This window comes from Haliotis rufescens, unplaced genomic scaffold (assembly GCF_023055435.1).
Source record: "Haliotis rufescens isolate VD_foot unplaced genomic scaffold, xgHalRufe1.0.p SCAF_44, whole genome shotgun sequence".
In the NCBI taxonomy this organism is placed as follows: Eukaryota; Metazoa; Mollusca; class Gastropoda; order Lepetellida; family Haliotidae; genus Haliotis; species Haliotis rufescens.
Genome location: NW_025964157.1, coordinates 2,128,241 through 2,149,903, shown reverse-complemented (window position 1 = coordinate 2,149,903; position 21,663 = coordinate 2,128,241). Strand labels below are relative to the sequence as shown.

Below are 21,663 nucleotides of genomic sequence, written 5' to 3'. Positions count from 1 at the left end.
TAATGGTTCACATATATTTCCCCATATAATATATATTTTGCTGATGCAATTTAAAGGACATCGGGACGTGCGGAATTATACAGTATGATTGAACACATTTATCTGTGTCTTGGGTATATTTTTAGATGCAAGACATGTAAAATCAAAAATTATTTCTGAGGGATTATTTGACAAAGAACTCGAAATCATACGCGCATTCTTATTGGCTTGTCGTATTTTCGCACATAACATTCATCGAGAGGGGGACGAGTCTCCTTGCAGGTTACGGAAAGGGGCGAGTGGTGACGAATGTGCCAACCCCAAACCTCTTGCATCCGACATACTGGGTAATTTGTCTTGGCGTCCAATCTAAGAACGCTTGAGTCGTTCTCGTGTACACAGCTAGTACAAGTAATTTAGACTGTTTTTTTACATAGAATGCATGACCATGCGTGTTCATAAGGTGAGGAATAAATATGTTATAAGTTATTGATTTGTCACATTTTAAAGAAAAAAAGACGAAAATGTAATTTCAACATTGAAATATTGGCATCCGCGTTCCAGATAACAAGTTCAAGGCATCCAACGTACCAAAAAGGTGTTGCCGTCCTGTGATCATGTTCATTCTCTTATCCAGAGCCCCATTGATATCGCTGCGAGGCCAGCGAGATGTGATGATTCGTCACATCTTACACAGTCCATTCAAGATATTGCTTATTTTGTTTTTTTTATCTGTATCTTCTTTTCTTTATATTTTTTGACGAGTGTACACATTTATGTCATTTAATATGTTTAACTTTATCGAGACGATATCCTAAAACGTGAAAACTTATTTCCATTTGCGCGTTTATCCTTTGTTGACATCGGTTGTACGGCTCCTTGTACTGTCTATTGAAAACTAGCTATTCGGCCACTTTGATGTGTAAATATATATTGACATGCACCTCACTGTCGCAGTCGTTTCCTCGCGGAAACAGAAGATATAATAAACAAATAGGCTTTAATAGTCACACAAATAATTCAAATAATTTAATATGACTCAACCCCGTTTCACCAGTCTGCTCACAACATCTAAAGATCAACTATTGACATTAACTTCAAAGGGCTTTATTTACTTCATCATTGTATAGACCATTAAGTCTACTAGGACTGGTTCATTACCACATCAGGCAAATATCATGTGATTTCACAAGCCATCTCTACTCCACTGTCTTATAACTTGTGTGTCTGACAAATGGGGCAGGTCGCCCTGTTGTACAGAGTGCCGGAATTCCCAGTTCAGATGGAGAGGCGTCAGGTTCCGCTCAGGTTGGGCGTCACAATGTATTGACATGGACGCTCCCTTAGAGTGATCTGCCTACGCTTCAACACCAGGCCACCACGTCGCTGACCGTGCACAGATTTGACTTGCCCCTCATCCTGTGTCAGCACCACGGTCGTGGGTTTCACCAGTGTACTAAACGTTAGCATCACGGTCGTGGGTTTCACCAGTGTACTAAACGTTAGCACCACGGTCGTGGGTTTCACCAGTGTACTTAACGTTTACGATATGTCAGTTCGGACTTGACTTTATAAATAGTTCATTGCGTTTACATTATAGACTAGTACGCTGATAGTACAGTGCGTAAATTGGCAGTACAGTATAGTACATTGCCTGTACAGTAAAATACGTAAACAGTACAGCACAGTCCGTTGACAGTACAGTATAGTACGTTGACAGTACAGGGTAGTACGTTGACAGTACAGCACAGTACGTTGTGGTAGAGCACAGTACGTTGACAGTACAGTATAGTACGTTGACAGTACAGTATAGTGCGTTGACAGTACAGTAAAGTACGTTGACAGTACAGTAGAGTACGTTGACAGTACAGTAGAGTACGTTGACAGTACAGTATTGTACGTTGACAGTAGAGTATAGACCGTTGACAGTACAGTAGTGTACGTTGACAGTACAGTATAGTACGTTGACAGTACAGTATAGTACGTTGACAGTACAGTATAGTATGTTGACTGTACAATACAGTGCGTTGATAGTACAGTATAGTACGTTGACTGTACAGTATAGTGCGTTGACAGTGCAGTATAGTATGTTGACAGTACAGTATAGTGCGTTGACAGTACATTATAGTACGTTGACAGTACAGTATAGTACGTTGACAGTACAGTATAGTATGTTGACTGTACAGTACAGTTCGTTGATAGTACAGTATAGTACGTTGACTGTACAGTATAGTGCGTTGACAGTGCAGTATAGTATGTTGACAGTACAGTATAGTGCGTTGACAGTACATTATAGTACGTTGACAGTACAGTATAGTTCGTTGACTGTACAGTACAGTGCGTTGATAGTACAGTATATAACGTTGACAGTACAGTATAGTGCGTTGACAGTGCAGTATAGTATGTTGACAGTACAGTATAGTGCGTTGACAGTACATTATAGTACGTTGACAGTACAGTATAGTACGTTGACAGTACAGTATAGTCCGTTGACTGTACAGTATAGTACGTTGGCAGTACAGTATAGTGCGTTGACAGTACAGTATAGTCCGTTGCCAGTACAGCATAGTGCGTTGACAGTACAGTATAGTCCGTTGACAGTACATTATAGTACGTTGACAGTACAGTATAGTACGTTGACAGTACAGTATAGTCCGTTGACAGTACAGTATAGTACGTTGACAGTACAGTATAGGTTGACAGTACAGTATAGTACGTTGACAGTACAGTATAGTCCGTTGACAGTACAGTAAAGGTTGACAGTACAGTATAGTACGTTGACTGTACAGTAAAGTATGTTGACAGTGCAGTATAGTATGTTGACAGTACAGTATACTACGTTGACAGTACAGTTTAGGTTGACAGTACAGTATAGTACCTTGACTGTACAGTATAGTATGTTGACAGTGCAGTATAGTATGTTGACTGTACAGTATAGTATGTTGACAGTGCAGTATAGTATGTTGACAGTACAGTATAGTACGTTGACTTACAGTATAGTACGTTGACAGTACAGTATGGTACGTTGACAGTGGAGTAGTGTACGTTGACTGTACAGTAGAGTACGTTGACAGTACAGTATACTACGTTGACAGTACAGTATACTACGTTGACAGTACAGTATACTACGTTGACAGTACAGTATAGTACGTTGACAGTACAGTATAGTACATTGACAGTACAGTATGGTGCGTTGACAGTACAGTATAGTACGTTGACGTACAGTATAGGTTGACAGTACAGTATAGTACGTTGACTTACAGTATAGTACGTTGACAGTACAGTATGGTACGTTGACAGTGCAGTAGAGTACGTTGACTGTACAGTAGAGTACGTTGACAGTACAGTATACTACGTTGACAGTACAGTATAGTACGTTGACAGTACAGTATACTACGTTGACTGTACAGAAAAGTACGTTGACAGTACAGTATAGTACGTTGACTGTACAGTATAGTGTCGTGAGTAATGTGTGCAGTCCGATGACAGTACAGTGTTATTCAACTTCACAGCGGATATATAACAATGTCTGAACACGCTCTTATTCACCAACCCCCTGCACCAGCATAGACCACCTATTATGTGGTCTCTGGTGCCAGGTACAGGTCTGTGCAAAATATGTTTATGATATATACCTAATTCCCATCCGGAGAAACAATCGATATATGCAACGCTATCCAGTATTTCTCATCATGCACAGAACACGACACGCTTTTTCTATCCCTACTCATCAGACAAAACATACACGTATCAATTGTCCCTTGAAAGCTTCACCGACATAGTATTACGTCTGGTGGTATCTTTAGTGAGACAGTGTCAAGACCGTTACTAGGGCATGCACATACCAAACAAACAAACAAACGCTGTCGGTCATGGAGTCGGTCACGGGTCTTTGGTCACCGACAGCAACCAGGGACGTTAACCCGATAACAAAGAAGCAGTTATATTTACCCTCCGGCCTGGCACGTGGACCTCTTGGTAGTCCCCCCTCATCTTCGTACTGGACGCCGGTCACCCCATTTGATAATCTTAACCCAAACTTCACGCCATCACCGACCGAGGATTGTCCGCATTAGATCAGCATTTGTGTGACGAAGCATGGTCTTTTGTGAAAGCCTCATGTTTCGTTTCCTGCTTCGAATCGACCTGAATCACCAACACAGTTTCACGGCATCCACGGGAGATAACTGCATTCGACATGAATCGTTGAGGTGGCAACATTTTAGTACGGACTGTGGTTTCAAAATTGCTCGGTGTGGTTTCAAATTACTACCACGCCGTGACGTAATAGCGAGGGTTGCATCAGGTGGTGTTATAGTGAAGGAGGGTGTGTGTGTTTAATGAGTGGGTAGGTGTTGCGTCAGTGATTTGTAGTGTTTATCGTCAGCACATAGCTCGTCGGTGTCGCGTTACAGAGGTGACGCCGCGACACAGTTGGCCAACAAAGACTTGGGTGAATCAAAGACGTGTATACGTCTTTGGGTGAATAGAGACGCGCAGGCTCCGGATTTCGTTGTATTTTGCTTTGGGATGGGCTGACTTGAAACATTGAGTCATATATGTTGAGAATATGTATTGATGTCATTTTAGGGGATAGCGACTCAGAGCTCCAGATAAGCTTTTGGTGTTGTGGGTATTTTACCCATGCATTTTAAAATCATTGGGTATCAGTAATTCTACCTGCGTATTCAAATTTCTGTTACCCACTAGTTTTTACGCATGTGGGTATTTAAGTTAAATATTTAAAAACACTATTCATCTAGTCCCTGCAAACTGGTGTCGTGTGGGTTCGAGAGCTTTGTAGGACTCAAAAATACCACGATACGTCCACAAGAAAGTGTGATGGCAAATGATCATGATGTAACTGTCATCGTGGAGTTTGGCAAGGTTGACGGAATGCCCGTTTATAATTTCAAAATAAGTTGCTGATTTGCTAATCGAATACGCAGTGTTACTTCACAATATTTTGATGATACGCACAAGTTTTATTTTTGTAGCGTATCTGTAATGTTCGTTGCGTATTTGATACGCTTGGATTATATTTTACTGTGTATTTCTGCGTTTCTGATGCGTATTTCACGCAGATACGCAGCTTATCTGGAGCTCTGGGCGACTGCGAAATGAGTAAGCGAGTTTTCGGGTTAATCGCCGTTTTGAGTGACTGAACATGCTTTTAGCAAAATCCCAGCAATATCACGGCGGGGACACGCGAAATGGCTTCATGGCCGTTTTAAGCAGTATTTCAGTTATACAACGCGTCATGTGGGAAGAAATCCCGAAGTAATGTTTATCACCTTGACGTAAGCTTGGGCTTGGTGCTGTAAGCCACGAAACATAATAAGAGCGAATCTAGGATTCGAAACTACTATCATGGGATCCTGACATCTCTAAGGGACTAAACTCTGCATCGCGAATAAGTCGCCTTGGACGTCTGGGCCGCCAGTGCCCGAATGGCGAATACGATGAAACCACATGGCGATGTTAAACGGAACTCGTTCGGATAAACAAATGTCCGGATTACCAAACCCTAAATAAAGTTCCTTTCTCTTTGTGTATACGTTCCCAGTAGTAGTCCGGAAGGCAGGTTTCCGGATTAACGGGGGTCACTTTATCCGCTCATTGAAGCGCTCCTTATCGATTGGAACTGTCTCAACTACTCAGCAAATAACAGTCTTGATTATTAGTATATTATTAATATTATCGATATTATCGTCTTCTGTCGTGGTTATTGCGGTCGTATAGATAAAGTGATTTTGATTTATGGGGGAGCATTGTTCTCCTGCGTCATTTTGCGGTACTATTTTAGGTGAGGTGATGTGAATGGGGTTTAACGTCGCGTTCAAGATTGTTGCACTTATATAGTGACGTCCATGTGTGTGTGTGTGTGTGTGTGTGTGTGTGTGTGTGTGTGTGTGTGTGTGTGTGTGGCAGTTCGTACAAGTCCGGACTTATGCTGGTTTTATAGTGTTAGCCCACTGAGATCACATAGATACTCACTCAGACACAGTACACAGAATCCGAGCCGACCAATTTTTGTTTTATCCACTTAATGCCGAGCGCCAGGCAGGGTGACAACAAGTACCATCTTTCAACGTCTTTTGGTATGACGCCGCCGGGGTTCGACTTCTGCTCCGCTACTACTTTCAGAACACCGTGAAGTTGTTTATGCGATTTGTTTTGTTTCAATAACACCAGTCAGTTTACTTTTTGAGTTATTACGAGTTATTACTTATTACGATACCCTTCACTCAGTACACCATTAATTATATCATTCAAGCTTACCCCATGGTTGTCTGCCAAAACAACTACATGCCATAATCACTGCACAAATATTTATTGGCAGACTCGGACTTTGCAAATATGAACCAATAATCGACAAGACAACTGGATTCGAACAACACACCTACGAAATCGATTCCAGCCAGCAACAGTGACTGCAAGAAGCATCCCTGGCCTTCGACGAATATCTTCACAAACCGTACGTCGTCGCCTGAGATCTGATGTGCAGGGATTGTCGCCAGAAGACCCGCCAGACCTCCCATTTTGACAGGAAACCATCGCCAAGCACGTCTACAGTGGTGCTGGGCGGCCATGCAGTGGGGACAAGTTCTATTCACTGACGAGTCCGTTTTCACCTAGCCGTCATATAGCTGGGATATTGCTGGGAGTGCGGCGTTAAACAGCAAACCAACCGTTTTCACCTCAGCAGCAGCGATTGACGGATTCGAGTGTACCGACTTCGAGGTGAACGTTACGTCAATCATTGTGTCATGGAAGAAGATCGGTTCGGGGGCGGCAGCGTTATGGTATGGTTTTTGGATTACAGCAAGACAGAGGACCCGTTTGATAGTGGTAGAGGGAAATCTCAATGGACAGCACTACCGCGACGAGATCATCGGCCCTGTTGTTCTACCGTTTTTGCGTCGTCATGGCCCAGGCATTACCTTTCAACATGACAACGCCCGGCCTCATATTGCTCGACTTGTTCAGGATTCTCTTCAACAAAACAACGTGAATGTCATCCCCTGGCCGGCTCGCTCCCCTGATCTCTCACCAATCGAGCACATGTGGGATGAGATGGATAGGCGTCTTCGACGTCAACCACGTGTTCCACAGACACTCTAGGAACTTCGAAACATGCCCCAGCAGATATGGACAGATATCCCACAGGACTCTCTGCGACGGCTGGTCCATTCCATGAGACAAAGATGTTTTGCTTGCATCGCAACCAGAGGTGGACACACACGCTATTTATTTGTAAATTGACATTTTGGTATGTTCATGTTTTTTTATGAAATCACGCATTTTCTGAAGTCTGTATGGCAAAATAAACCATTTGAACACTTACAGGAGTCTTTTATCTGTTGCAAACCGAAATTGTTTCAGATTTGGTAAAAGACATAACTTTGCATTATATCTTATTCAATGTCACAGGAACTTTTGTTGTTCAGTATAGATTTAAAAGTATCACTTAATATCGATTAATGAAACAAAACTTAGTGAAATCATTAATAGATGTAATGGTAGCACTTTAAATCGATTAATGGAACAAAATTTAGTGAAATCATTAATAGATTTGATGGTATCACAATATTGATTAATGAAACTAAACTTAGTGAACTCATTACTAGATGTAATGGTATCACTTAATATCGATTAATGAAACCATATTTAGTGAAATCATTAATAGATTTGACGGTATCACTTGATATCGATTAATGAAACCATATCTAGAGAAATCATTAATAGATTTGATGGTATCACTTGATATCGATTAATGAAACCAAATTTAGTGAAATCATTAATAGATTTGATGGTATCACTTAATATCGATTAGTGAAACCATATTTAGTGGAATCATTAATAGATTTGATTGTATCACTAAATATCGATTCGTGAAACCAAATTTAGTGAAATCATTAATAGATTTGATGGTATCACTTAAAATCGATTAATGAAACAATATTTAGTGAAATCATAATAGATTTGATGGTATCAACTTTAGTGAAATCATTAATAGATTTGGTGGTATCACTTAATATCGATTAATGAAACCATCTTTAGTGAATTCATTAATAGATTTGATGGTATCACAATTTCGATTAATGGAACAAACTGAGTGAAATCATTACTAGATGTAATGGTATCACTTAATATGGATTAATGAAACCATATTTAGTGAAATCATTTATAGATTTGATGGTTTCACTAAATATCAATTTATGAAACCATATTTAGTGAAATCATTAGAAGATTTGATGGTATCACTTAATATCGATTAATAAAACCATATTTAGTGAAATCATTAGTAGATTTGATGGTATCACTTATCCCTTCAAATGAATGACACCGTTTCCTGATCAAATGATTGAATTATTAATTGTTTGTATGGAAATAACTGACAGTGTTCATTCATTCATGTCACAAATCATGAATGTTTTTTATGATATCAATATTGTTTTCGTGCTATCATAATAACAATTTCATCAAATAAATACTAATATAATAAAACATGTATAATAAATGGTATAGGGAACATGTATTCAGTATGGAACGTGTAAATGGCGTGTCAAAGCATGTTAAAAAATATTAAGTGACGTTATGAATGCTGTGCATGATATTAGTAGTTATCTTCATGATATAAATGAATATATACTGATTTAATAAAACAAGTTATTTTAAATGGTATCGTGATCTGTAAATCAGTAATACATGTGAAAATGGCTCATCAGAGCACGGCTTATGTTCGTTTATGTGATATGATTCCATTGAACTTGTACATGAACGAGGCCAGGAAACGTCACGTGATTGTGATTTGCCTATTTGCGGCCTGGATCTGATTTTACATTTATCTGATGTCACACCTTTCACTTTTACGAAGCGATGCTACTTTGTATTTCACCTCAAAATAAACATGTTTCACCCACTTTCTTAAATATCACATATATACATTTATCATATAATGGGTAGGTTTCTCGGCAGGATAAAGCCAACGGATAAAAACGATATCCTTTGGGGTCAATGCGGATAGAGATGCAAATATCAAAGGTCAAGTAGGGACTACTTTCACTGTTTATAAACAAACATGGCGTCGCACTCGTCATTCGGCGATCGAGTCAGAATTAACCATCGGGAATCTGGATTAACTACAGGGATAATTGCTATCATTATCAAAAGAACAGTCTAATATACTGAAAATCTGTGTCTAACTGTGAAGCAGCTTAGGCATTTTATAAGTTTTGGCAACTTTGAACATGTAAATTTCGAAACAATTTGGCGAGGCCTAGCCAAGCGGGATCAGTAGCCACATCTGTGCTTGTAGACCTCTGCGGCTTGAAACCTTCTCCACAAATTAAAATAGTTGGATTTGACGGAAATATGTTTGAATTGTTACCTTGTTTCGTTTTGTCGCTGTGTGTACATCTGAGTACACTTCTTATCGTTATGACAGGACAGACCGACTGTCAACAACGTCTGACCGTGGCTGTGACGTCTCATAGACTAGGGTTAGGGTAGCTTCCCTTTGACAATGATTACTGTTTACAAATAACTGCAGGAATGAGTGATAGTTAAATAGAAATAATTTAATTTCACAACATTTCTTTCAATTTTGAATTACAGTAAAATACCGTAGTGTCCAAGCTGAAGGGACGACCTACATAAATACTTCGAATTATCCGAGGTTCGACACACCCGTGATAAATTAGGAATACGCAGGGACAGAGTTTTTACTTAGAGACAACCATAAGTTCGACACAACGGTGTTTGACTGTACATAAAAAAACCTCGGTATACTTTCTTTTGCCCCTCAGTTTGTATTCTATATGGACCCTAGACAACGAAGTCACTTAAATGAAACAAGAATGCACAATCCAGACACACAAAGTACAGCTATTGGATTTGCCATGTAATGCGACAATAATAATTCACCCTAATTTAAACGATTTTAAGAATAAATGTTGGAACAAAATAAAAACACTTACTTATGTATGTGTTAACAGTAACAGCGCGAGAAAACAAACAAACATTCTTTAGTATGATATAAAAATCAAACATATCGAAAGATAAGCACAAAGTGAAAAAAATCACGTAGATCTACTATTACACACACAACCCAACTCCTCTAAACTAAACCAAGCAAACTACACGAAAACAAAAACATATAAAAAAGCAATCCGAAAACAATCCCCGCAATTGACATGAACAATAACCTACAAAACACGATAAATCGTTTTCCTGTAAAAAACAACCTTCATGGCGAGTCTTGTTCATCTTTTCGTCCGGTATGTTTACCAGGTTAATCCATTCCTATCACAAAAGGCATGTGTATTACTGGTTTTAATGACGTGTGGGGAAAAAGCCAACGTGACGTAGGTCGGCCATGTTGTTGGCATCAGGAGGATGCCCTGATGCTGAGAAAACAAGGGCCATTATCAGGTCGAAACAAGGATTCAATAAAGAAACACGAAAAACCTGTAAAGGCTATTTCTGGAGTCCCAGAGATATTTCTCACTCAGGGTTGTTGGGTGTTAGGAAGGGAAGCCGCTTCAGGAGACCCGGATGTAGTGTCCCGTTCGGGTTTCTATTTCGGAAAGATTGAGAAGGCAATGGGGACGATTACATTTACGACCGTAGAAGTTATTAACTGGTATTCTTCGTCGTGATAGTCTGTGGCAAACAATAGATTAAAACATGTGGTTTAAGTAAAAATAACTTTTTCAAAAGGCTTCCTAGTTGATTACACAGCAGGTGATATGGTGGCTTCCCCGCTGTTCGATCAGTATTTGAGCAACGGCCCCAAAAGACATATTTGCACGTGCTCGAGTTAGTACATGCCACGTGGAAAAAATAACGTTTGGTTGAATTTGCAAAAAGCCAAATCATCTTGACTATTATATCGAAAGCGGTTAAGGACCTTTCACGTCAAAATTATATATAGAGGATTCATCACGAGTGTTTTTCAATATGGGAAATATCAACCGAGTCTTAGTTAATCGGTATTTGCCGAGCCTTTGGCGAGGCAAATACCGATTAACGGGACGAGGTTGATATTTCCCATATTAAAAAACACGAGTGATGAATTCTATTTATCATTTTCACATTGTTGCTTCCAAATTAAGGAATAATTGCATTAAACATTAACATCAGCAACTTGTCGAAATCTTACGTATAGATCGTGCGTAGTGATACATGTTTTCCATAGCCATGTAAACCAAAATAAACAATTCGCTGAGAAAAAAAGTTCCTCGGATTATTTTAAACAAAATACTTCTACAGACTTTTGCAGAATAATTGAAACTTTAATAACGGTAACAACAACGATTCTGTGTAATCTGATTATATCTCTGGTGTAACTTCACTTATAATATATAGTTTCAAATCAAACCGCTCGCTCTTCCGGTTATCTAATTTGCATATCTAATTTGCATACTTATGTCATTGGGGTATGACATACATGTTTTTATGTCATAAGCTTATGTCATGGATAAATGCTTAAGTTAAATGATAAACTTTCTTATTACGTTTTTGAGTTTTACTGTAAATGGTTATATTGTCAATACATTCCACTATAGTTTACGATCATTTATCATTTAACTTAAGCATTTATCCATGACATAAGCTTATGACATAAAAACATGTCATACCAAAAGAGGTTAAAAGATGGTACTTGTTGTTACCCTGTCTGGCGCTCGGCATTAAGGGGCTAAAACAAGGACTGGTCGGCTCGGAGTCAGTATACTGTGTCTGAGTGGGGTATTCATGTTAAACTGCGGCATTGTATCTCAGTGAGCTAGCACTATAAATCGGCATCAGTCCGGACTAGTACAAGCAGCCACATACACACACATACACGTGCATGTATGTCGCTATGTAAGTGCAATAATCCTGGACGCGACGTTAAACCCTATTTCACCTCACCTCTTTATGAGTGAGTTCGGTTTTCCGTCGCTTTTAACAACAATCCAGCAATATCACGGCGGGAGACACCAGAAGTGTGTCTCGCACATATAACAAATTTTGGGAATCGAACCGCTTTCGGCGTGAGGCGCCGGTGACTTTCACCACTAGGCTACCCTAACGCGTCCCATCCTAATAGTGAATGAGTTAAAATTTAACGTCGCCTCGGCATTATTTCAGCCATATAGCGAGCTCATCCTAATACGATACAGAGAAAAACTACACGTAGGCACAGGATAAATATTATTTCAAGGATGGAATTAAAAACCAGGTTTACCCAAAGCATTGAAGCTAATATTATATCAAGCTGAAGCGATCTAAAAAACGGACAAGTTCAAAGGAAAGCATTGCTTAAACACATTCTGAATAAAAAGCAGTGGGTGTAGGAAAAAAGAGGTACAATTCACCTGACGCAGAGAAAGAGGATGATGAACACTTACAGGTAGAAAGCCATTCTTTGATTGGAACTGTTGGAAACAATGGTATTTTAGAATTCAAGAATATTTGGTTTGTACAACCGCAAGAGTTCCATGACTCCCATCTTGCTGAAATACAAATTCTACAAATTTCATACATTTTCTCCTGCACTGTGCGAATATATTGCTTGTGGAACAAGCGCATTCCCAAAATAGTTATGGTATAAAAATAGATTATGAAACAATTGCAGCGCACATACAACCAGGAACCAGTATATATTGTAAATATTTATGCAAGACTGATCAAGCTGGTGTGTTGCCAAGACGAAAAGGATGATTTTGAAACAAACAGGTGTTTACACATTTTAAATGTGCACGAACGGTACGTTTCTTTTGAAGATATAAAGGCTAATGTTTTTTAAAGTTTGAAGTGCAAAAAACAAAAGGAAGAAAATCGTGGGTTGTATTGGAGATTTGAAATATCATTCCAGGTAAAATTATATCAACATTGGCAAATATAATATTATCTTCATAACTCATATCAAGACGGACGGTGTTGTCTGGGGAGCAAGCCTTTTCTGAGAATAGTTATGACGTGACAAATGGTTGAGGTTCGAAGACGGAATAAATAATTCATAACGAAACAAAAACCATGTCGATTCAAGTAAACATTATATTAAAGGAGCGATACCAAACACGATACAAAGGAGCCTTTACTAAACTTTGCTTTACAACCTGGAGTTTAATAACAGCATCAAGGACTATCAAATACCTATATCAATTAATACGTATTAATACATATATTGTATACACTTGCTCCTCCACTATGGTCGATCATAGACACTCGATCCACTTGTCTCGAAGATCGGCTTACTCGACACACTGTATGACACAGTGTGATGAGCATTCACTACATCGGCCACGATCAAAACTGTATTGAGAGTGAGCGAGTATTGTTTTACGCCGCGTTTAGCAATATTCCAGCAAGATCACGGCGGAGGACATCAGAAATGGGCTTCACACATTGTACCTATGTTGGGAATCGAACCCAGGTCTTCGGCGTGACGAGTGAACGATTTAACCACAAGGCTCCCCCACCGCCGCTGTATTAAGATTTGTAGTTGTTAATATATAGGAAAATAAAGCTTTCACAACGTTCCATTACATTCTTAGGAAGTCGACGAGCTCGAAACAAACGACTGCCCATCTGGAAGGTTTTTGTCTGCAGTACTATAACGGTACTGCTGCGTTAAGAGAACAGGTATTCGTGTAAGCAGATCCCAGTATCAATATTTTGCATTCAGACTTGAAACGTAGACAAACAAAATTATCTTTATCAAAGTACATGTACATTGTTTGAAAACATACTTCCTCAAATGTCAGAACTGCAAGATCATATACATATTTATTTTGACATTTCATTTTAGGATTCATAAAGGTGTAGACGGTGTCCACGTGGACACTGATCACGTGTACAATTGCGTCGTCGTTGATGCGAAGGTTTACACAATAACCAATCAGCTTGAGGGGACAAGAATGCAGTAACGGACATCACCACGAAGCAGCAAACATTGGCTTCAAATGGAGCAAATGTTGATATCAGAACGTGATTTGTCACTCATATAATCTCTAGTTAAGGCGAAGGAGTCGTTGTGACAAATCGGGCTTAATGTGATAAGTCTTCAAGTAAGGTAACTCGCTTTCTAACACATGTGGTTGAGATACAAATTTGAGGTAACTGGTATTACAGTAAACAACGGTTATAACGAACACGCTTATAACGAACTGACGGATATAACTTTTTAGTCCCGACTATTTGCTGCATATATGCTTATAACGAATTACGGTTATAACGAACTAAAATTAGTAGTCCCTTTGAGTTCGTTATAACGGTAGTTTACTGTAACTATATGTGTGAGATCGAATTCCAGCCCCGCGAATGGCTTCTCAATGGTGATGACCTGAGGTCAGATTATGGAGGACTTTCCTGATTCAAATTCGTTGATAAGTTTCTAATGTTTCAGGCGAAGTTAGCTACGTCTGTGTTGTTACCTACGTTATAGTGTATAATAAATGTTGTTTGGTCTTATCCAGTGTGCATCGTCATCATCGATTTGCCAATCCAGAGATTCTTCCACAGAACCGTTTTGTCACACTAGGTATGGCGAATGAGCAGATGCCGTCACTCATGACAGCGGTATTGTGTATTAATGTGTCACTGAGATCATGAGAATAGACAAAATATTCATCGATTCGATGCTAAAATGGTGCGATTTTTAGGTTGTATAAGTAAGAGATTACCGCACTCATGCCTGTCACATATCATTTATCTTACGAGTTGTTGCAAAAAGTATCTGACTGCTTTCGCTCGTTCGATACGTTTTGACACAACTCGTTGTAAGATTAACTGTTTCTGATAGATACTCAAGCAGGAACCAGGTACTATGCACTTGTAAATCATACCTCAATATAAACTTCAATAATAAACTGTTATGAATTGTTTGCTGTACCAAAGAAGGCGAAACTCGTTAAATTATATCCTAAAATCGACTTTGAGCTAACTCACCTTGACTTTAGATGGTAGAGGAAGATTCATGAATCCGAGAAGTGACTTCTTCCGAAATGGGAAGCCATTCAGTTTGTCCAAGCCAATCGCAATTGAGTCCTTCCTGACATGCGCAGCGAGGGCGTTGCTGTACGATGCCCCAGTATCGTTAGATTCCGTGGACCCTCTTCTTCCCTCTCTTTCTCCTCGTATTTCCTCAGGGTGCGGCTCATCTACGGACATCCTTACCCGTTTAGGGTACACCCCATTCCGTCTGCTGTTCGGCTTGGCTAGCTTGCTCCGTCTGAGACCATACTCTGGTCCTTCATCTTCCACGTGCTCCTAGGGAAACACAGGACCATTTGATGACAATGTTCGTTGATAGTTCCTTTACTTCACGTACTATGGGTTAAGTGTTTCTGTGTTTGCACTTGTTTATGTCGATGTGATACATATATCGCTTAGCTAACAATATTTATTGGGCTTCTATTTGTTTTAACGGTGTTTAATTGGTGTCGTAACCTATGACCTTGTATGTTTGATGTGATATTGATCTATCATGATGTATATGTACATATCACTGTGTAATCAGATTTACCTTCGGGGTACTTTAAATATTCGTGTGAATATATATGCAAAGCTGTTCGACCCGTGAATATCCGGGGTAGAAGAAGTCACCAACCCATGCTTGCCATTAGAGGTGACCACGCCTCGCCATGCAACATTCGACTACACTTAGCTATGTTCCAAACCCATGAAGATCCGGGATAGAATAGGTCTTCAGCAACCCACGCTTGTCGTAAAAGGCGACAATGCTTTACGTAAGAGGCGACTAACGGGATCGGGTGGTCAGGCTCGCTGACTTGGTTGATGCGTATCATCGTAACGCAATTGCGTCGATCGATGCTCATGATGACAAGCACTGGATTGTCTGGTCCAGGCTCGATTATTAACAGACCGCTGCTATATAGCTGGAATATTGCTGGGTGCGGCGTTAAACAACAAACAAACAAACAAACAAACAAAGCATAACTATTCTACATATACGCCTGATAAAAGTGAAGTTCAACCCTTCTGTATTCACATGTGTCCGACATTCCGGGCTTCTTGTGTAAATATCTTAATATGAATCGATACCTGATTAAAAGTGGGTAAAAGAACACTGCATGTTCCTCCAGATGGTCGCAAAAACAGGTTCACATGATGCAAGGAAGCAGTTATTGAGGCGAGGTGAGGTGAAATGTGGTTTAACGTCGCGTCCACCATTATTGCACTTATATAGCGCGCGCGCGTGTGTGTGTGTGTGTGCGTGCGTGCTTGCGTGCGTGCGTGCGTGTGTGTGTGTCTTCCTCTACTCGAACTCTGATATTTACCTGTTATTTTCGAACTACGGGGATTCAAAAAGATTTACCTCAGGAGAAGTTTGACCACTGTCAGCTCCATCAGAAGATATAGGACTTGGGCAGTTTACAACGCCATGCCGACGGCGATGATGTGGCGGGATGTTACCGAGGTAGTTCTCTTCGATCTCCTCGTCGGAGAGGCACTCATACATCCGGGGGTTGTCGCTGACGTCTACGCCATTGCCGATGTTGGAGGAGGTGGACTGGCGTCTGTCTTTTTCCGGGGATTCTGACAGAGGGGGTGATGGAGGCAGGTCGGAGAGGGGAGGGGATGGGGGCAGGTCGGAGAGCGGAGGGGATGGGTAGGGTCGCGGGTCGCCATCATGCTCAATGTCAACCTCGACAGTCAGCTGGAGGTCGGACATGGAACTTCCGGTGGGGGTTGATGGGAGTTCCGGAAGTGATGCACCCTGGGGTGCAGTCTTGTCGTTGGTCATCGCTCCGTTTCAACCCTGAAATACATAATGGTAATCTTTGATTAAGAATGATTCAACGTTGAAAATTAATTTCCTCCGATCCAGAAGTAGGAATATGAAGTGTTCTATCCCTGAAAACATCTTATATCAGAATGAAAGGCGAAATTTCAGTTACGAAAACTAGCAATACCAAATCAGTGGCGCAAAAACGGGTAAGCAAGTGTATGAAATCCATTTTTGATAAATATTGGAAAACAATTCAGAATTGCGACACATAACACATACTCCAAGGCAGGAGCAACATCATTCACGGGTAATAGCTGTGCATTCACAGTTAACCCCCCGCCACAATAGAGAAGGTTCGCAGTAACTGCATAACGAGCCAAGATATTCTGAAGGTTGATAGCTTTCGTATTAATGTCAACTTTTAACGTTTCAGTTATGTCCAGTGTTCCCTTTAAAGTCGTTTTTAAGAGGCGTTCACGACCGACATGTTCATGTTGCCGACTTCTGAGCAATGTCAGTTAGTTAAGGTAATTAAAAAAAATAAAAGGGCGCGAACCACTTAAATCTTAAGACGAAGCCATTGGGGAGATTCCAGAACAAGGCTGATGTTGCTTGCAGTAATGCTGGGCAAGGTTTATATATGTTGAATTATGTGTTTGACTTAGGCGTGAGAGAGTAATTTTCAGTATTGATAAACAATTTTTCAGTATAATCATGGCGTCATCTTAGTGTGGGATGAAAACATAACGCCTAAAGTGACTTTTACCACATTAGTGAAACCATGATAACGGGTATTGTGCTGACAACCACGGATCTAGATGTACGTGTTAAGTGAAAATTATGAAAAATATGTCCTTTCACGGTTATGCAATCCCCTCTTGGACGGAGGGTCTGTGGGATAGCCTAGTGGTTAAAGCGTTCGCTCGTCACGCCGAAGACCCGGGTTCGATTCCCGACATGGGTACAATGGGTGAAGCCCATTTCGGGTGACCCCCGCCGTGATCTTGCTGGAATATTGCCAAAAGCTGCGTAAAACCATACTCACTCACTCACTCTCTGTGACGGTCTGTACTCACTTATGCGTCAATGACCAGTGACGTCAAGCAATGGCTGGCCTCGGCAATGCCTCGTTATCATTACAAAAATTAAAATATATTTTCGCTTATGTATGTACTTACTAAATCATAATAATGACCATCATTGGAAATATATTGTTCAACTAGAGGTAATAATTGAATATACTTCGATTTTATAAAAATAAAACAAGAAGAAATACATTCCAGCATAATGTCACCGTTTGTCTACATGCATAATTGTATATAAATTTAACACCCGACGATCCGGGGTAGAATAGGTCTTAAGCAACTCATGCTTGTCGTTAGAGGCGACTAACGGGATCGGGTGGTGAGGCTCGCTGACTTGGTTGATGCATATCATTGTATCCCAATTGCGTGGATTGTTAGTCAAGACTCGACTACTTACAGACCGCCGTCTGTGTAATGCTAAGCGCGTCGTTAAACAACAAACCAACTATATATAAAGTTAAACAGAATAATTTCAGGAATTTATGAATGGAATGGAATCGAAGAATACTATCGTTCACTCAATCTAAATAAAGATAACAGAACAAAAAGACTAAATAATATTTAAATAAAATAAAATAAATTATATCGAAATAACATGTCATCAACTTAAACAATATTATCAGAAAAAACTATAAATACGTACAAAAGAGTGTCATTTGATTTTTCTTCCTGAACTTTCACCATATCCCTTACATCTAGAAATACACACCAAACACAACCAACTGAATATTGACAGCCATCCACACTTATTTCAAACAACGTTTAGCCAAGGCACAGCGAAATCGTTTCGTCGTATGTTATGTTGAAGGTGTTTCGACAAGACGTATGAAAATGTCATTTTCCCTTTGGAAAGAAATGCATTAACGGTTAACACAATTTGACCTTCTAAGTCCATGTTTTCACAATACATAATTTAAATAGCCTGCAGCCGTCTTAAGCCTTACATAGAAGTCAGCGTTTCTTTGACCTGCGTTATGGGTAGGAGTATACTAAGGGCCTGCTGTTTCAGAGACTCATTACCCTTGAGTGCGTTCAATAATGGCCTCTTAAGCCTCTGTTTGTTTAAATAAAGGGGGACTACGCTCGAGCCAATTATTAGTCCGAGCAAGTCTTTCGAAAATCACTCAGGTTATCTGCTCGATTTTTCTGATGTGTATCAGACTAATTTCCCCAAGAACACAGAGACAATACGGCTGTTGATGTTGGCACTCTTTTGCAAACGGCCCTAGTTCACCTCCACTGTACGACGAGTCTCGGGGTTGTTTATATTTGTACCATGTATTATTGGATGATTTGTTGTCGAAGTATTCTTGTCTAAGTTACATGTACTCATTTTAATGATAAATGGGTTTGCAAAGTGTTATTTCCGCCAGTATGCACTCAATATAGTGAGACTGATGTTGCAAATTTTAGATAAGGAACAAAACAAGAAAACATAAACAAATAATGAATTGTCATTTGCTGTGAACATATGTGTTTTGCTATATTCCATGAGGAAATTAACATCGTTTGCACATCCGTGTATATATACTCTTGACATGGCTTATAGAACGTTATTCAAAATGTTTGAGTTTTTAAAAAAATATAAGCAAAATCGCAAGTGAAATAGCTGTAGTTGCGTTGAAATTATCAACATTCTTGGAGAGAGCAGCAGATGATTATATGTGACGTATGTTTTTTGTGAACTTCTTTACTTTGGAATATGCTACTCATTTTACAACCATGCGTGTATTATTTTGTTTATCAGTGCTCAATTTTGAATAAAGTAAGGATTGGAGTATGTGATACTGAGATAACATTCTTGGAAAATGATATACAGACAATGTACAAAAGATGTAAAATTACTTAATTTCAGTATAAGTTTATTCATCGCATCGTGTATTCAAAGAAAGAACTGTTAAAAATGAACATTCTTGATGAAAATTGATATACAGACAATGTACAAAAGATGTAAAATTACTTAATTTCAGTATAAGTTTATTCATCGCATCGTGTATACAAAGAAAGAACTGTTAAAAATGAACATTCTTGATGATGATCTATGCTCATTCTGTGAAACTAATACTGAACCCTTTCTTCGTGTATATTGGTATTGCAGGAATGTTAAAGAGTTTTGAACCAAAGTAGAATGTTTTCTGAGTGCAAAACTTACAAAGGTTTTTACATTTATGTGATGCTTACATATAATGGTTATGTTATTTGAGGCCTTGTCAGTGGGAACAGCTATAAACTTTCATGTAGGACAGCCAGACTTTGGATGACAGCTGGCTGGGGCAGAATGTTTATTCCCAATCCCGTCCCTCTTTTTAAGTTTGTGGATTATACAAATGACAACATCACGCACCGACTTGAGCCAATCTGAAAGACATTCAACAGGTTCATCTTCTCTTTTGGCCCATTTATTTACATATTCTTCGACGGCGTCCATAATGATTTTATGATTGTGATCCTAGTTGACAGGAGATTGCTCACGGTATTTTGGTCCATGTTTGAATAACTGACGAAGATTGAAGAAGTAAGTCTCCTGTGATTATATGACCTTCAGGTAACGAAAATATCATGACGAGTTGGCACCTTACAAGAATTATGAAAGGTGATTTTTTTTTGGGTGAGACGATTTAATCTATTGTCATATCGCTGTGACGCGCCATCTGACTCTTAGCATGGTCACCCAAAAGTGCAATTGCAGCACGTCAATTGTGACGAGTACGTGACGTTAGAAAATAAAATAGTGAGATCGGGCAACCCAACTTGTATCCGTCTTTATAGCTTGATTCAGATAGCTAGATTCAGACAGCTAGATTCAGAAAGCTAGATTCAGACAGCAAGATTCAGACAGCTAGATTTATTTACGAGTTATGATACCATATGTTCTTCACAACATATCAATAGTGTCTCCATTTCATAGTTTACACGAGACTAATTGTGAACACGTGACAATATTTGTTTACTTTTAGTCATACGTAAGTGAATGCATCCCGTTGATGTTACTAATTGTGTACTGGATATTATCAGGCTAATTTAAAAGATGAGTATAAATCCTGATTAACATTAATCCATCATCGAGCCACAAGAGATTGATTCAAACAAGTCTAGCAGTTAATGGCAATCCCACTGAACAGAGACAATGTTTCAGTTTAATTAATTGCAACGCAATAGCCTAGATTGGAAAGGACATCCGGCTTCAAGATTAGTCGCTGTTAGAGTGAGTGAGTTGGGTTTAACGCCGCCTTTAACAGTATTCCAGTTTTATCACGGCGTGTCAGCTTAATGTGGGAGGAAAGCCCGAAGTGATGCAGGTCTCTGACGTTTACCACTTCGGTGAAACCCACGAGCACGGGTTTGGTGCTGACAAATCCAGAAACATAACCGGGGCGAACCGGGATTCGAATCCACAATCATAGGTTTGTGGCGTGCCCAAGGGACGCAACTCTGCACAGCGAATCGCGGCGCCTTAGACGACTGGGCCACCCGTGCCCCCTAGTCGCTGTTTGAGGTTTAGATTTGAGAGTAAAACATATGTAAAGAAACTGTTAAATGTTTTTTGTTTTCTATTTTTCTTTTCTTTTCTTTTCATTTCACAGATGCAGGTCTAAGACGATTACCACTTGGGTGAAACCGACGAGCACAGGTATGGTGCTGACAAACCTAAAAACATAATCGGGGCGAACCGGGATTCGAACCCACGATGGTATGGCTTTAGTAAATAGAAGGGGCGTCACTCCGTACAGCCAATCTCAAACACAGTTTAAAAGGGGTAGGGAGTCCATAGACGATGACCCAAGGTCAGGCAGGCCTTCAGATTCCACTCAACCGGAAACCATTGCTGCTATAGAAAGAAGAATTGTGTCTGAC

At 39.7% G+C, this 21,663-nt stretch overlaps 1 protein-coding gene across 3 annotated transcripts in view; it reads right to left on the bottom strand.

Moving 5' to 3' along the window:
* Positions 1 to 21,663, bottom strand: part of LOC124136057 (myogenesis-regulating glycosidase-like) — a 126,737-nt gene that overhangs the window by 17,752 nt on the left and 87,322 nt on the right. For 2 of the 3 annotated variants that reach the window (XM_046501825.2, XM_046501826.2), the window contains exons 2-4: positions 16,310 to 16,753; positions 14,920 to 15,240; positions 12,378 to 12,404 (exon numbers count right to left, since the gene is read on the bottom strand). In XM_046501825.2, the coding sequence (XP_046357781.2) occupies positions 12,378 to 12,404; positions 14,920 to 15,240; positions 16,310 to 16,738 (777 nt within the window). In that variant the 5' untranslated portion in view covers positions 16,739 to 16,753. The remainder of the gene's footprint in view (positions 1 to 12,377; positions 12,405 to 14,919; positions 15,241 to 16,309; positions 16,754 to 21,663) is intronic. The other variant, XM_046501827.2, reaches the window with a different exon arrangement.